The 17,871-nt window shown below is 40.9% G+C and overlaps 1 protein-coding gene across 2 annotated transcripts; it reads right to left on the bottom strand.

The window, feature by feature from the left end:
• Positions 1-13,196: 13,196 nt before the first annotated feature.
• CFL2 (cofilin 2) lies at positions 13,197-17,871 on the bottom strand. 2 transcript variants are annotated; one of them, XM_019924044.3, is made up of 4 exons: positions 17,338-17,635; positions 15,968-16,275; positions 15,774-15,850; positions 13,197-15,690 (listed from the first exon to the last, which is right to left on the bottom strand). In XM_019924044.3, the coding sequence occupies exons 1-4, from the start codon at positions 17,338-17,340 to the stop codon at positions 15,578-15,580; spliced, it is 501 nt and encodes a 166-aa protein (XP_019779603.1). In that variant the 5' UTR covers positions 17,341-17,635; the 3' UTR covers positions 13,197-15,577. The 2 variants fall into 2 exon arrangements, 1 of the variants encoding a protein (XP_019779603.1); XR_004525080.2 differs by having other exon boundaries at positions 15,641-15,690; positions 16,222-16,275; positions 17,338-17,871.

Raw genomic sequence — 17,871 nt, 5'->3', positions numbered from 1 at the left:
GCTTTCTCTGGTTGCAGCGAGTGGGGGCTGCTCTTCTTTGTGGTGCACAGGCTTCTCATTGCAGTGGCTTCTCTTGTTGCGGATTATGGGCTCTATGCACGTGGGCTTTGGTAGTTGCAGCATGTGGGCTCAGTAGTTGTGGTTCACAGGCTCTAGAGCACAGGCTCAATAGTTGTGGCGCATGGGCTTAGTTCCTCTGCGGCATGTGGGACTTCCCGGACCAGGGCTCGAACCCGTGTCCCCTGCATTGGCAGGCGGATTCTTAACCACTGTGTCATCAGGGAAGCCCAGTCGTAATAATTTAACGCAAGAAATTAACTCATGATTAACTTCCTTATTTGTTCTTTTCTGTATTTTGCAAAGGTTCTACACTGAACATGTTATTTTTGAAATACAATTATTTTAAAGAGTTACCCAGAAGAATATCAAACATATTACCTTTGCCCAATTTTTAGGCTTTTCCTATGAGAATGTTATTAGATTTTCTTTGTTTCGCCTAAGGCTCAGTTGCAAAAATTCTATTCATTTCTTTTACATATTGCCAAGAGAAAATCTGAGTGAAATAAAATATCTAGCTCAGAGAAGGAAACTTTTTGTTACAGTGGCAAGGACAATTCAACTAATCCCAAAACTTTTTTCTATAGCCAGGGCACAAGATATCTAATTCAGTCACCTGGTATTTCTTAAGAACTGCTAAACTGTGATAGCCATAAAGCATTTTTTTTTTTAGCAGGTATATAAAACAAAACTAAAATAAGGAGTGAAGTACTGCTAAATCAACTGCGTAGCAAATAAAATTCTAATGCAGCAATTATTCAAAGTGTACATATTACTCAATATGTTATATCATTAAAAATGGTAAATCAACAATTTCATTTATTTATTTTTTTACTTTATAACTCAGTTAAGGGGTTCGCTGGTAGCGCCGTGGTTGGGAGTCCGCCTGCCGATGCAGGGGGCTTCGTGCCCCGGTCCGGGAAGATTCCACATGCCGCGGAGCGGCTGGGCCTGTGAGCCGTGGCCGCTGAGCCTGCGCGTCCGGAGCCTGTGCTCCGCAGCGGGAGAGGCCACAACAGTGAGAGGCCCGCGTACCGCAAAAAACAAACAAACAAAAAAAACCCGGCTACATTCTAAAACCTAAATATATTTCAAATTAGGAAAATGGCTAACACCAGTTTTGCTAGCGCCTCATCCCCCTTCTCCCTTATGTAAAAGACTTTTTGAAATGGAAACTATAAAATTTCTACACATTCCTTCATAACAGTTATCAATAAGCAGTAATGAGTAAAGGGACTATCACTCTTTTTCTCTCTATCCTTGACCCACAGCTATTTTACACACAAAAGGTTTAATTAATTTAATCTTCACATACGATTATTTTCTACTTATTTCATAAAGTCTGCATCTCTTTCATATCTTATTTCTTGTGTGCTATAGCTGAGTTTTATGATCTCTAGAACAAAACACTCTGCTGTCATTTTTACATTTTATAAAACTGTGCCTAATTATGCCAATTTGGGAACTGCCTTTCTTTTTATCTGGTGATTTAGTTTGCAGCTAATAAAAAAAAGCCCCATCAGCTCACAGGAACACACAGAAAGCTTTGGGCCACATGCCCAGGAATTTTGTGATTCACTCAGTAACTATCATCTTCCCAAAGGAAATATTTGAAATTCCCCTCTTAAACAACAACAAAAAAATGCTACTAGAAAATATACCATTAACATAAGTGCTTTTTCAGTTCTGTGAGAACATTATACATTTGAAAAAATCTGTTCCAAATTTTTGTTATGCCAAATAAAATACCAAAATATTGTACATGCATAATCAAATTAGCTGACAGAAAAAAGAAAATGAAAAATATTTATATACCTAGATGAAAAATAATCAAAGCTACTTCCAAGTGAATACGTCTAGGGTACATGTAAGAAAAATCTAATAAACTAAAAAAAAGTCAACTGGTGTTTTATATTTTTAAAGACTTATCAAATGTTTGTTCTCAGATCCTGTTTCAATACTCTAAAAAAGTTGGATCAAGAATAAACCTTCTGAACTTCCCTGGTGGCGCAGTGGTTGAGAGTCCGCCTGCCGATACAGGGGACATGGGTTCGTGCCCCGGTCCGGGAAGATCCCACATGCCGCGGAGCGGCTGGGACCGTGAGCCATGGCCGCTGAGCCTGCGCGTCCGGAGAGGCCACAACAGTGAGAAGCCCACATACCGCAAAAAAAAAAAAAAAAAAAAAAGAATAAACCTTCTTTCTCTTAATCATGGGAACAAATTATTTTGTGTGCCTTTAATGACACAAGTACTATCAAAAGCAAATATGGGGCGGAAGAGTAAGACGCAGAGATCACCTTCCTCCCCACAGATACACCAGAAATACATCTACACGTGGAACAACTCCTACAGAACACCTACTGAACGCTGGCAGAAGACCTCAGACCTCCCAAAAGGCAAGAAACCCCCCACGTACCTGGGTAGGGCAAAAGTAAAAAGAAAAAACAGACAAAAGAATAGGGACGGGACCTGCACCAGTGGGAGGGAGCTAAGAAGGAGGAAAGGTTTCCATACACTAGGAAGCCCCTTCGCGGGCGGAGACGGCGGGTGGCAGAGCGGGGAGCTTCGGCGCCGCGGAGGAGAGCACAGCAACAGGGGTGCGGGGGCGGGGGGGAAAGCGGAGAGATTCCCGCACAGACGATCAGGGCCGACCGGCACTCACCAGTCCGAGACGCTTGTCTGCTCACCCGCCGGGGTGGGCGGGGCTGGGAGTTGAGGCTCGGGCTTCGGTCGGAGCGCCGGGAGAGGACTGGGGTTGGCGGCTTGAACACAGCCTGCAGGGGGTTAGTGCGCCACGGCTAGCCGGGAGGGAGTCTGGGGAAAAGTCTGGAGCTGCCGAAGAGTCAAGAGACTTTTTCTTCCCTCTTTGTTTCCTGGTGCGCGAAGAGAGGGGATTAACAGCGCTGCTTAAAGGAGCTCCAGAGACAGGCGTGAGCCGCGGCTAAAAGCGCGGACCCCAGAGACGGGCATGAGACGCTAAGGCTGCTGATGCAGCCACCAAGAAGCCTGTGTGCGACCACAGGTCACTGTCCACACCCCACTTCCAGGGAGGCTGTGCAGCCTGCCACTGCCAGGGTCCCGGGATCCAGGGACAACTCTCCCGGGAGAACGCAAGGCGCGCCTCAGGCTGGTGCAACGTCATGCCGGCCTCTGCCACCGCAGGCCCGCCCCGCACTGCGTGCCCCTCCCTCCCCCCCGGCCTGAGTGAGCCGGAGCCCCCGAATCAGTGGCTCCTTTAACCCCGTCCTGTCTGAACAAGAACAGACGCCCTCCGGCGACCTACACGCAGAGGCGGGGCCAAATCCAAAGCTGAACCCCGGGAGCTGTGCGAACAAAGAAGGGAAAGGGAAATCTCTCCCAGCAGCCTCAGAAGCAGCGGATTAAAGCTCCACCATCAACTTGATGTACTCTGCAGCTGTGGAATACCTGAATAGACAACGAATCATCCCAAATTAAGGAGGTGGACGTTGAGAGCAAGATTTATGGTTTTTTCCCCTTTTCCTCTTTTTGTGAGTCTGTATGTGCATGCTTCTGTGTGAGATTTTGTCTGTATAGCTTTGCTTCCACCATTTGTCCTAGGGTTCTGTCCGTCCGTTTTTTGTTTTTAAAAAAATTTTTTTTCTTAATAATTACTTTTTATTTTAATAACTTTATTTTACTTTATCTTCATTCTTTCTTTACTTCCTTCCCTCCTTTAGACAACAAATCATCCCAAATTGAGGAAGTGGACTTTGAGAGCAAGATTTATGAATTTTTCCCCTTTTCCTCTTTTTGTGCGTGTGTATGCTTCTGTGTGAGATTTTGTCTGTATAGCTTTGCTTCCACCATTTGTCCTAGGGTTCTATCCGTCTGTTGTTTTTTTTTCTCTTAATAATTATATTTTTATTTTAATAACTTTATTATATTTTATCTTACTTTATTTTATTTTACTTTATCTTCTTCCTTTTTTTCCTTCCTTCCCTCCTTCCTTCCTTCCTCCCTCCCTCCTTTCTTTCTACTTCTACTAATACTTTCTTTCTACTTTTTCTCCCTTTTTTTCTGAGCCGTGTGGATGAAAGGCTCTTGGTGCTGCAGCCAGGAGTCAGTGCTGTGCCTCTGAGGTGGGAGAGCCAACTTCAGGATACTGGTCCACAAGAGACCTCCCAGCTCTACATAATATCAAATGGCGAAAATCTCCCAGAGATCTCCATCTCAACATCAGCACCCAGCTTCACTCAATGACCAGGAAGCTACAGTGCTGGACATCCTATGCCAAACAACTAGCAAGACAGGAACACAACCCCACCCATTAGCAGAGAGTCTGCCTAAAATCATAAGTCCACAGACATCCTAAAACACACCACCAGACGTGGACCTGCCCACCAGAAAGACAAGATCCAGCCTCATCCACCAGAACACAGGCACTAGTCCCCTCCACCAGGAAGCCTACACAACCCACTGAACCAACCTTAGCCACTGGGGACAGACACCAAAAACAATGGGAACTACGAACCTGCAGCCTGCAAAAAGGAGACCCCAAACACAGTAAGATAAGCAAAATGAGAAGACAGAAAAACACACAGCAGATGAAGGAGCAAGATAAAAACCCACCAGACCTAACAAATGAAGAGGAAATAGGCAGTCTACCTGAAAAAGAATTCAGAATAATGATAGTAAAGATGATCCAAAATCTTGGAAATAGAATAGAGAAAATGCAAGAAACATTTAATAAGGACCTAGAAGAACTAAAGATGAAACAAACAACGATGAACAACACAATAAATGAAATGAAAAATACTCTAGATGGGATCAGTAGCAGAATAACTGAGGCAGAAGAACGGATAAGTGACCTGGAAGATAAAATAGTGAAAATAACTACTGCAGAGCAGAATAAAGAAAAAAGAATGAAAAGAACTGAGGACAGTCTCAGAGACCTCTGGGACAACATGAAACGCACCAACATTCGAATTATAGGAGTTCCAGAAGAAGAGGAGAAAAAGAAAGGGACTGAGAAAATATTTGAAGAGATTATAGTTGAAAACTTCCCTAATATGGGAAAGGAAATAGTTAATCAAGTCCAGGAAGCACAGAGAGTCCCATACAGGATAAATACAAGGAGAAATACGCCAAGACACATATTAATCAAACTGTCAAAAATTAAATACAAAGGAAACATATTAAAAGCAGCAAGGAAAAAAACAACAAATAACACACAAGAGAATCCCCATAAGGTTAACAGCTGATCTTTCAGCAGAAACTGCAAGCCAGAAGGGACTGGCAGGACATATTTAAAGTGGTGAAGGAGAAAAACCTGCAACCAAGATTACTCTACCCAGCAAGGATCTCATTCAGAGTTGATGGAGAAATTAAAACCTTACAGACAAGCAAAAGCTGAGAGAGTTCAGCACCACCAAACCAGCTCTACAACAACTGCTAAAGTAACTTCTCTAGGCAAGAAACAAAGAGAAGGAAAAGACCTACAATAACGAACCCAAAACAATTAAGAAAATGGGAATAAGAACATACATATCGATAATTACCTTAAATGTAAATGGACTAAATGCTCCCACCAAAAGACACAGATTGGCTGAATGGATACAAAAACAAGACCCATATATTTGCTGTCTACAAGAGACCCAATTCAGACCTAGAGACACATACAGACTGAAAGTAAGGGGATGGAAAAAGATATTTCATGCAAATGGAAGCCAAAAGAAAGCTGGAGTAGCAATTCTCATATCAGACAAGATAGACTTTAAAATAAAGACTATTACAAGAGACAAAGAAGGACAATACATAATGATCAATCCAAGAAGAAGATATAACAATTGTAAATATTTATGCACCCAACATAGGAGCACCTCAATATATAAGGCAAATACTAACAGCCATAAAAGGGGAAATTGACAGTAACACATTCATAGTAGGGGACTTTAACACCCTACTTTCACCAATGGACAGATCATCCAAAATGAAAATAAATAAGGAAACAGAAGCTTTAAATGATACATTAAACAAGATGGACTTAATTGATATTTATAGGACATTCCATCCAAAAACAACAGAATACACATTTTTCTCAAGTGCTCATGGAACATTCTCCAGGATAGATCATATCTTGGGTCACAAATCAAGCCTTCATAAATTTAAGAAAATTGCAATTGTATCAAGTATCTTTTCTGACCACAACGCTATGAGACTAGATATCAATTATAGGAAAAGATCTGTAAAAAATACAAACACATGGAGGCTAAACAATACACTACTTAATAACGAAGTGATCACTGAAGAAATCAAAGAGAAAATTAAAAAATACCTAGAAACAAATGACAATGGAGACACGACGACCCAAAACCTATGGGAGGCAGCAAAAGCAGTTCTAAGAGGGAAGTTTATAGCAATACAATCCTACCTTAGGAAACAGGAAACATCTCAAATAAACAACCTAACCTTGCACCTAAAGCAATTAGAGAAAGAAGAACAAAAAACCCCCAAAGTTAGCAGAAGGAAACAAATCATAAAAATCAGATCAGAAATAAATGAAAAAGAAATGAAGGAAACGATAGCAAAGATCAATAAAACTAAAAGCTGGTTCTTTGAGAAGATAAACAAAATTGATAAACCATTAGCCAGACTCATCAAGAACAAAAGGGAGAAGACTCAAATCAATAGAATTAGAAATGAAAAAGGAGAAGTAACAACTGACACTGCAGAAATACAAAAGATCATGAGAGATTACTATAAGCAACTCTATGCCAATAAAATGGACAACCTGGAAGAAATGGACAAATTCTTAGAAATGCACAACCCGCCAAGACTGAATCAGGAAGAAATAGAAAATACGAACAGACCAATCACAAGCACTGAAATTGAAACTGTGATTAAAAAGCTTCCAACAAACAAAAGCCCAGGACCAGATGGCTTCACAGGCGAATTCTATCAAACATTTAGAGAAGAGCTAACACCTATCCTCCTCAAACTCTTCCAAAATATAGCAGAGGGAGGAACACTCCCAAACTCCTTCTACGAGGCCACCATCACCCTGATACCAAAACCAGACAAGGATGTCACAAAGAAAGAAAACTACAGGCCAATATCACTGATGAACATAGATGCAAAAATCCTCAACAAAATACTAGCAAACAGAATCCAACAGCACATTAAAAGGATCATACACCATGATCAAGTGGGGTTTATTCCAGGAATGCAAGGATTCTTCAATATACACAAATCAATCAATGTGAAACATCATATTAACAAATAGAAGGAGAAAAACCATATGATCATCTCAATAGATGCAGAGAAATCTTTTGACAAAATTCAACAGCCATTTATGAAAAAAAACCCTCCAGAAAGTAGGCCTCGAGGGAACTTTCCTCAACATAATAAAGTCCATATATGACAAACCCACAGCCAACATCGTCCTCAATGGTGAAAAACTGAAAGCATTTCCACTAAGATCAGGAACAAGACAAGGCTGCCCACTCTCACCACTCTTATTCAACATGGTTTTGGAAGTTTTATCCACAGCAATCAGAGAAGAAAAGGAAATAAAAGGAATCCAAATCGAAAAAGAAGAAGTAAAGCTGTCACTGTTTGCAGATGACAGGATACTATACATAGAGAATCCTACAGATGCTACCAGAAAACTACTAGAGCTAATCAATGAATTTGGTAAAGTAACAGGATACAAAATTAATGCACAGAAATCTCTGGCAATCCTATACACTAATGATGAAAAATCTGAAAGTGAAATCAAGAAAACTCTTCCATTTACCATTGCAACAAAAAGAATAAAATATCTAGGAATAAACCTACCTAAGGCAAGAAAAGACCTGTATGCAGAAAATTATAAGACACTGATGAAAGAAATTAAAGATGATACAAATAGATGGAGAGATATACCATGTTCTTGGATTGGAAGAATCAACATTGTGAAAATGACTCTACTACCCAAAACAATCTACAGATTCAATGCAATCCCTATCAAACTACCACTGGCATTTTTCACAGAGCTAAAACAAAAAATTTCACAATTTGTATGGAAACACAAAAGACCCCGAATAGCCAAAGCAATCTTGAGAACGAAAAAAGGAGCTGGAGGAATCGGGCTCCCTGACTTCAGACTGTACTACAAAGCTACAGTAATCAAGACAGTATGGTGCTGGCCCCAAACCAGAAAGATAGATCAATGGAACAGGATAGAAAGCCCAGAGAAAAACCCACGCACATATGGTCACCTTATCTTTGATAAAGGAGGCAGGAATGTACAGTGGAGAAAGGACAGCCTCTTCAATAAGTGGTGCTGGGAAAACTGGACAGGTACATGTAAAAGTATGAGATTAGATCACTCCCTAACACCATACACAAAAATAAGCTCAAAATGGATTAAAGACCTAAATGTAAGGCCAGAAACTATCAAACTCTTAGAAGAAAACATAGGCAGGCCACTCTATGACATAAATCACAGCAAGATCCTTTTTGACCCACTTCCTAGAGAAACGGAAATAAAAACAAACAAATGGGACCTAATGAAACTTCAAAGCTTTTGCACAGCAAAGGAAACCATAAGCAAGACCAAAACACAACTCTCAGAATGGGAGAAAATATTTGTAAATGAAGCAACTGACAAAGGATTAATCTCCAAAATTTATAAGCAGCTCATGCAGCTTAATAACAAAAAAACAAACAACCCAATCCAAAAATGGGGAGAAGACCTAAATAGACATTTCTCCAAAGAAGATATACAGACTCCCAACAAACACATGAAAGAATGCTCAACATCACTAATCATTAGAGAAATGCAAATCAAAACTACAATGAGATATCATCTCACACCAGTCAGAATGTCCATAATCAAAAAATCTAGAAACAGGGCTTCCCTGGTGGCGCAGTGGTTGGGGGTCTGCCTGCCAATGCAGGGGACACGGGTTCGTGCCCCGGTCCGGGAAGATCCCACGTGCCGCGGAGCGGCTGGGCCCATGAGCCATGGCCTATGAGCCTGCGTGTCCGGAGATTGTGCTCCGCAGGGGAGAGGCCACAACAGTGAGGCCCGCGTACCGCAAAAAAAAAAAAAAAAGAAAAAAGAAAAAAAAAAATCTAGAAACAATAAATGCTGGAGAGGGTGTGGAGAAAAGGGAACCCTCTTGCACTGTTGGTGAGAATGTAAATTGATACAGCCACTGTGGAGAACAGTATGGAGGTTCCTTAAAAAACTACAAATAGAACTACCATATGACCCAGCAATCCCACCACTGGGCATATATATACCCTGAGAAAACCATAATTCAAAAAGAGTCATGTACCAAAATGTTCATTGCCGCTCTGTTTACAATAGCCCGGAGATGGAAACAACCTAAGTGTCCATCATCGGATGAATGGATAAAGAAAATGTAGCACATATATACAATGGAATATTACTCAGCCATAAAAAGAAACAAAATTGAGCTATTTGTAATGAGGTGGGTAGACCTAGAGTCTGTCATACAGAGTGAAGTAAGTCAGAAAGAGAAAGACAAATACCGTATGCTAACACATATATATGGAATTTAAGAAAAAAAAATGTCATGAAGAACCTAGGAGTAAGACAGGAATAAAGACACAGACCTACTAGAGAATGGACTTGAGGATATGGGGAGCGGGAAGGGTAAGCTGTGACAAGGCGCGAGAGAGGCATGGACATATTATACACTATCAAACGTAAGGTAGATAGCTAGTGGGAAGCAGCCGCACAGCACAGGGAGATCAGCTCGGTGCTTTGTGACCACCTGGAGGGGTGGGATAGGGAGGGTGGGAGGGAGGGAGACGCAAAAGGGAAGAGATATGGGAACATATATATATAACTGATTCATTTTGTTGTAAAGCAGAAACTAACACACCATTGTAAAGCAATTATACTCCACTAAAGATGTTTAAAAAAAAAGCAAATATGACTTCTTTAAATATTAATGATATTTTAGACACCACACTGGTTTACAGTAATCTCTCTTTTACCTACAGCTCAGCTATTTTACAAAGCTTACTGAGAAAAAAAAACCCCAAAACCCAGACAATACACCAAGTTCTTTGAACAGCCATAAGGAATGTCAGAAGGCTCAGTCAGGCATTTTGCTCTGAAGCCCTCACTCTGAGTCTATTCAATTCCTTCTACACAATTCTAACAAACGTAGCTTTCCAATTCACATGAGATGAAAACTAACAATAAGAGAAGCTGCTATAGGCAAAGCATACTGATAACAGCAAAATGCAGTATCTGAGAAGTTACAAGTATGAAAATCAAAAGGAAAGCAAAACAAACAAAAAAGGCATAAAAAGCCAAAATTGACCTTGCTGAGGTTAATTACTTAGGAGCAATCATATACTTCAGGAGACTCTCAAGTTAGTATGCTAGCACATTGTATAATTGAAATGATGACCTTAAGTCTTCAATACAATTCCTTCTATTTAATTATCACATGTTGATATCAGCCTGCTTTTTGATAGGGGAACTGGTTTGCTTGGGACTGTACCAGCTTAAGCCTAGCATAATTATTATATAATTATCTCCAGGCATAATTATTACTAGCTCTCCTCTTCACTCTCAAAAAGAATGGTTTGGACTGTAAATTTTAGAGTCATCCTACTGAATGCTTACTACGTGCCAAGAACTATTCCAAGGGCTTTCATTTATCCTCACAGTCCTGTGAGATGGGGTATAATTATTATCCCCTTTTTTAGAAGAACTAAGGCTCTGAGAGGTTAAGTGATTTTCCTAATCACTAAGATCATTCAATTAGGAAGTATTAAAGGCCTATATTTGAACAACCCAGACAGTCTGATACCAAAGTCCTAGTGTTTAACTACCGTAAGGCACTGTATTATTTCTCTTTAGAAAGACGGGTAGAGAAACAGCAAGAGGGAGACATCCAAGTTTTTGGAAAAGGATTGAGAGGGATCAGCTTTCTAGAAAATGTGTGTATACAATCTGTTCCATAAACGGATTTCACAGTCCCGTAAACTTACAATACTGAAACATCCCATAAACTTACGACACTGAAACATCTAAGAAAAATTTTGAAGTGTAAAAATATTTCAGATTTTTTTTTTTTTTTTTGCGGTACACAGGCCTCTCACTGTTGTGGCCTCTCCCGCCGCGGAGCACAGGCTCCGGACGTGCAGGCCCAGCGGCCATGGCTCACGGGCCCAGCCGCTCCGCGGCATGTGGTATCTTCCCGGACTGGGGCATGAACCCGCGTCCCCTGCATCGGCAAGCGGACTCTCAAACCACTGCGCCACCAGGGAAGCCCAATATTTCGGATTTTTATGAGCACGGGCTTTCTTAGAAAACAAAAATTCCAAGACTATTTTTCAAGTATTCTTCACATGTTACTTTAAACACATACTAGTTATGTCCTGCTCAAAAAGTCAGATTATTCCATCTTTTAAAAAAGAAAACTACGGGCTTCCCTCGTGACGCAGTGGTTGAGAGTCCGCCTGCCAATGCAGGGGACGCGGGTTCGTAACCCCGGTCCGGGAAGATCCCACATGCCGCGGAGCGGCTGGGCCCGTGAGCCATGGCCGCTGAGCCTGCGCGTCCGGAGCCTGTGCTCCGCAACGGGAGAGCCCACAACAGTGAGAGGCCCGCGTACCGCACAAAAAAAAAAAAAAAAAAAAAAATTAGTAACTCATTGTATGTTACTATATGAAGGCAGAATGAAAAGTATACTGGACTGCAGTCTGTTTTGCTACTCAACAGCTGGGATGTCCCTTAACTTCTCCAGACTTCAGTTTCTTCATGTGCAGCAGAGAAATATGGTTTAGCTTGTTAAGAGGACCTAAGGAGATCAAACGGATTTCAAGTGGCTTGAGAACTATAAAGGATTACCTAGAGTATTAATTAATATACAGTCATAGATTTTCAACAACCTGGATCATAAATTTATGCCACATATTCCAAAACGATATTCCTTTATTTCCTCTTTTATTTTTTACTTCAAAATTTGGGGAAAAAAACTATAGTCTTTGGTCACATGTGAAAAAGAAAATTACACTAAAAAGATTAACAGCAGCCATGGACAACAACTCAGGGGCTACACGTTATACTTCATTCTGTAAAACAGATCCTGTTTACCAGGTAATTAGTCCTTAAACAACCTGTGAGATTAAGTAAAATAGTTACAATAATAAAATAAAGAGGTTCAAAGAGTTACAATAAATCTTATTGTTAACGTGGTTCTTAACTATATTTACTTAGAGTGAAGTTTAAATAATTACATTTACATAGTACTTTCCTGTCTTCCAAAAAGCATTTCCATATCTGATCCTCAGCAACCAGGTATGGTAGATAGATATCATCATTCTCATATAAAGGAACTGAGGTTCAGAGAGATTAATTTGCACAACTGCTTTCTGACAGGAAATTGAAGTGGAAGGATGACTCCTGATCTACATGGAAAGAAAGCAATTATTTGGATGCTCTAGAGCAAAAGAAAAGCCTCAGACCTATTTATTGGCTGAGACAAGACACAGAACATTTATAAACTCACGGTGTCTCAAAAGCAATATCCATTGGAGCCTGCCAGCACATCTCTAGTAGCTTTAATGTTCATAGAGAAATGAATATTCATGTTTGTTTGGGATCTCAAACTATTATTAAATTTGCAAGCAAAAACAGGACCAATGAAGAATTGAACCAGATTATTTTTTCAGAGTGGCAAACCTAATGAAGTGTCCCAACCCCTCTATGATTTACCATTGCTGAGATTATTCCTTACCAAGGAAACACTTAAAAAAATTTTCTCCCAGAGCTCATTTGCTAGATTCCATAAATTAGCTGTTACAAAGAATCTGTATCAGAGAAATTCAAACCTACTAAGAGGCTTTTCTTCCAACCTACTAAAAAGGCACATTAAATACACACAACGTTGGCCACATTTAGATAATGATGGAAAACAACAGCTGATAGCCAGTTTGGGACAAATGCCAACTGTTTCCATTTGTCTGAAAATGTCAAAATTAATTGCTACAACACTCAGTTTTCAAAGAATATTGATATCTCTAAATGAGAAAGTATGTCAACCAAAAATCCTAAAAAACAGACTAAAGATAATAGTGCCTCCCTGATCTGCAGTATTAGTTAAAAAAAAATTTTAGCGTCCCAAAGTAAACACATCTCAACAGCTTTACATATTTTCATATACTTTATTTTTTAAACACTTATAATTTTGCAAGCTAGCAGTAAAATATTTTCCTCAATATTTTACTAATTAGCACCGTATACCTTTTAAAGCTAACTGGAACACTGTTTTATTTAAATGATTGTGAAGTAAAATGATCATTTCAAATACCTAATTAGTCTCAACACATGAATCATTAATTATCATTATTTTTGGCTTTATGCACAAAGATGTATTTCAAAGATGAACTTAATATTAGTATCAGTTCTGTCAATCTAACAAATCAAAGTACCACAGTTTAAAGCAATATTTAACCTCTGAAATTATTATATAATTAAAGAGGCATATAAGAAAGTTGAGAAATCACTATGAAAACAAAAGATACTGCACAACTTTAAATTTAGAATCCCTTACTTTTTAGAAGAATGAGGAAAATAATGAAAAATTTCATGATACAAGTATTCGTTACACATATGGTTTAGAATATATATGTCAGTACTCTCACGCTTTGCTTATGAGTTTGGCCTTACCAAAAAGCCATCAAAATGTCCAGGATAATTCACAGGGACAGCTGGAAGCCTGAAATAAAATTGCTCAGTGCAAAAGATCCTAAGCCATTCATACAATTTTAAACAGAAACCTGGACATTTAACTCCTATTTTTGTTTCCATCTGAAAACCTGTTGAAAATATGGAAAAAAATTTAACTAAATATTAAAACAAGGGGGATTTTTCATTTCCTGTTTTCTAATAAGAGCATTCTTCAGAGCTATGGGTTTAAGTTCTAAGCTACAATCCACTACTTACTAGCATGCCTGTTTTGCATACCAGTAGAATCAAGTCCAGTTTTGCCATTTGTGGATAACTATGACAAGATACAAAAGCATGTGTTTGCCATAAATAGCTCTGGCTAACAGCAAACTGCTCACACTGAACAGATCAAATTCTCTATAAGGAGAGCTGCCTGGACCACAGCCAAATCCCACTACTAATGTTTAAGACTGCTGTAACAATTTTTTTTCAAATTTGTGAAATATATTAAGAAATAGTAGCTGAAAGTTCCTAAACATGAGAAGTATTATTAAACTTTTGAAGGACATTTTACAAATTATTTTCATTATGACCAAATGTGCAATAAGAGCTTCCTGCTTCTTCTACTACTAGTCAACTAATTAGAAGTGTAAACGTGAATTAAAAAATAACTACCCTAATTTATCCAGAGAACAAATCAGATATCGAAGAGTATTTATGTCAAAGTGCAAAAAAATAATTCCTGATCATATTAACACATAAGGAAATAAATAAAGCTTATAAAAGTACACCTCTATAACGTTAATATTTTGTATTAGTTGGCTTTAGGATAGAATATTTTTTAAACCAAATAAACACAACAAACTGGAAAATATCACGCAAGAATGTTGTACAAAAAAATTCTTAAATGACCAGTGCAGAGATTAATAATAGCTGTTTACCCTAGGAGTTGCTTCACATGGTATTTTGCAAAATGTCCAAGGAAAACAAGGCAACGTTCTGTAATATGCCACAATTTTTATTGCAACGTGGCCATTTTTGTGAGGGTGGGGTTTGATCTCAAAAACAATGTTCCATTTAAGGCTCTTTTATACAGAAATTGCCATCATGACTGATATTCAAAATATCTTTAGTGTCGCAAGACTTAACATGGTAAACATAAAACTCCTACACTTATTCAGTAGTGTACACTCAATGGAAAACAAAAAGGCATTAATAACAGCTATTTCTTTTAAGAAGATACGCAGGTAACAGGAATGAACACTGAGGTACTACGATAAGTTGATGACACAGTTAACTTAATTGGCATTCCTTTTGGGGTGGGGGATTAAACTCATTACAAAAAAAGTGCTTTCAATGCATAGTATTATATCTGTGCTGCCATGTCACAAAAAATAGGCTTGCCAAGGCAGGTGAGGTGTATGAATGCTCAAGCCTCACAGAACTGCAATCAAGTGCAACTATAAATAATACTGAATAAAGTCTACCATCTCACCAGTGGATAATACTTTCAAGGCATTCAATTAGCTTAACCCTTTGTAGTGTTCTAAGCTATTCACATTGACATTCACATTCATTGTAGTGCTTGCTGCAAGGGAGGCATATAACCAGTTGTTTTGGCTAAAATATGGTGGGAAGGCATTCCTTGGGTTCTACATAAAAGTAACAGTATTAAACAGTCTAATGGCAATCACTGATAGGCTGCTTACATGAATGATATTTCCTTCATTCATTGTGTTGGAAGGACCCAGTGGGAAGAGGAAGAAAAAAAAAAAACCAAAACCTAATACTATTCCAATTGACTGAGCTGGAGAAATGGAAGCTCCTTAAGATCCAGATGGCACTTGACTGTCATTTTATAAGGGTTTTCCTTCAAGTGAAACTACTACGTTGCCTCCCAATTTCTCTCCAAGTGTTGAACGGTCCTTTATATCATCCAAGCCATTTACTTGCCACTCATGTTTAATACCTAAAAAGAAAAAACATTATCCTGTTACTTTATTATAAGTAAGAGAGGGCAATTCTTCTGCACAAAATATTCAGTGTTTGTACCTGTAAATTTCTTTTTAATGGCATCTTTAGAGCTAGCATAAATCATCTTGCTTTTTAAAGGTGCACTTTCAGGAGCCCTACAGGGGGGAAAAAAATTGTTGAATCCTATTTAAAAGAAAAAGAAAGGCAAAACTGACTATGTTAATAATAATCCTTGCATTTTAAAAGTACTTTTTTCTTTTGTTTTTACACACCAGAATATAAATACTAGGTCTTCTTTCTTAGACTCTTTTGTTTCGTATGTGGCATCGTACAAAGCATATCGGCAATCATTCAGAGGTAGCAACTTCACAAAAGATGTGTAGGGGTCCTCTACAGTATCACCAATGTCACCCACCAAGATCTGCTTTGCTTCCTCTACAATTATTTGTCTTTTGTCATCGCTTAAACAGAAGAGAACTGCTTTCTTTCTTTTTTTGATCTCCTCCTGTGTAGAAGATTTCCTTACTTTCATATCATTAAAAACTTTGATGACTTCATCATTCACTGTAACTCCAGAAGCCTGAAAATAAAGAAAGAACAGTAATGTAGAACAAGTATTCTGGTTTTAGCCAAAATTACTGTTTAGGTGCCTAGAGAGGATTCACTTTAGTCTGGATATCAAAAGTTGCATCATACCATGCAAATAGTCCAATCAGATTTGCCACATTTTAAGTATCAGTATATGATGCACCTAAGGATTCTAACTCATCCTGCCCCATTCATCCTTTTTTAAAAAGGGGTTTGGAGTGTGAAGTAATTGGCAGGCAGAGGGAAAGGGACAAATACAGGCTGTCCCATCCCTGAAATGTTTCCTATTTCACTGGGTGATGTCAGAGCTTCAGGAGCCGCAGCAAAAATACCTTCTGTATTGTGTCAACCCGGCAGGCCTTAAAAAAACACTTTCGGATTTCAGTTAATGCTTCTACTATTTTTTTCTTTAAAGTCATCCTAACCAGGGCCCTTTCCTCATAAGGAAAGAGAATCAAGTGTGAACTCCAAACCGCCCACGGCTACAACATAATTGCCTCACAGCTCAAATGCAGACGCTTCAAAACTAACGGATCGCGTGTAAAAGCTTTTTACCGCGAGAAACCGTGTTCAAGAGTTTTCCCACCTCCTTAATCTCCCCCTAAGGGTTTTACTACAGGCCCTCAAGACCCCCACCGAAAGCGTCCAGCAAGGGCTTTACAGCACGTACCAATCTGAGAGCGCGCGTGGGAATAAAATTAGCAAGGGGAGGGCAAAGGCGGCGAGCAGGGTGGGGGCAAAGCTCGGCGGACCCTCCCGCGCCCCCGGCCGCCGCCCGCCCGCCCCACCTAGGCCACGACCCTCGCCCCGCGCCCGGGCCCTCCCCGCCCCCAGGAATCCGAAGAGCGGCCGGCCGGGCCTGACGGCGGGAGGGCAGGCCGGCCGGTGGAGAGAGAGCAGCGGGGCCGCAGTGTAGGAGCGCCCACCTTGGAGGCCAAAATCAGGTTAAAATGGCGGCCTCAGGCCCAGGGCCCGGCAGTGCCGCGCGGGGGGCTGTGCTCGCCGCGCCCCGGCCCCCCGATCCCCGGCCCCCCGGTCGGCGCGCCCGCCTTACCATAGCGCCCGCGGCTCAGGCTGCGGCGGCGGCTCGGGCTCCGGCGGTGTGGCGCTGCGAAGGGAAGGAGGGGCGGCCGGGAGGCGGCGAGTGCGGGGCACGCCGGGAGTGCGGCCCAAAAGGCGGCGACCGCTCGGGGGGCTGCGGTGAGGGCGGGGCGGTCACGTGGGCACGCCCCGGGCTGGCGCTCCAGCCCGCCGGCCCCCCCGCGTCCTCGGCCTGACCCCGCGGGCGCGCGCCCGCGCGCAGCAGCAGCCCCCACGGACTCTGCGGCCGTGGTCCGAACCCCGGGCCCCAACGCGAAGGCCTTCAGCGCCAGGGCACCACCCGTCCCGTCCGCCGGCTCGCACGGCGGGCGTTTCCACACTGCCTCCCGAGGGCCAGGGCGCAGCTCCAGGGGTTGAGCGCGTGTGAGGCGAATGGCGCTCCAAGGTGTCTCTTTTATTCGCTTGTGGTTTCCACTGAAAGGGGCTGGATTCCTACATTGTGGGTCTTTTTGGAAAACCCCCATCAGAGATGGCGCGAATTATTTAG

The sequence above is a fragment of the Tursiops truncatus genome, chromosome 2, assembly GCF_011762595.2.
Source record: "Tursiops truncatus isolate mTurTru1 chromosome 2, mTurTru1.mat.Y, whole genome shotgun sequence".
NCBI classification, from domain to species: domain Eukaryota; kingdom Metazoa; phylum Chordata; class Mammalia; order Artiodactyla; family Delphinidae; genus Tursiops; species Tursiops truncatus.
Note: the sequence above shows the minus strand (reverse complement) of the source record. Positions and strands in the feature narration are given on the sequence as shown.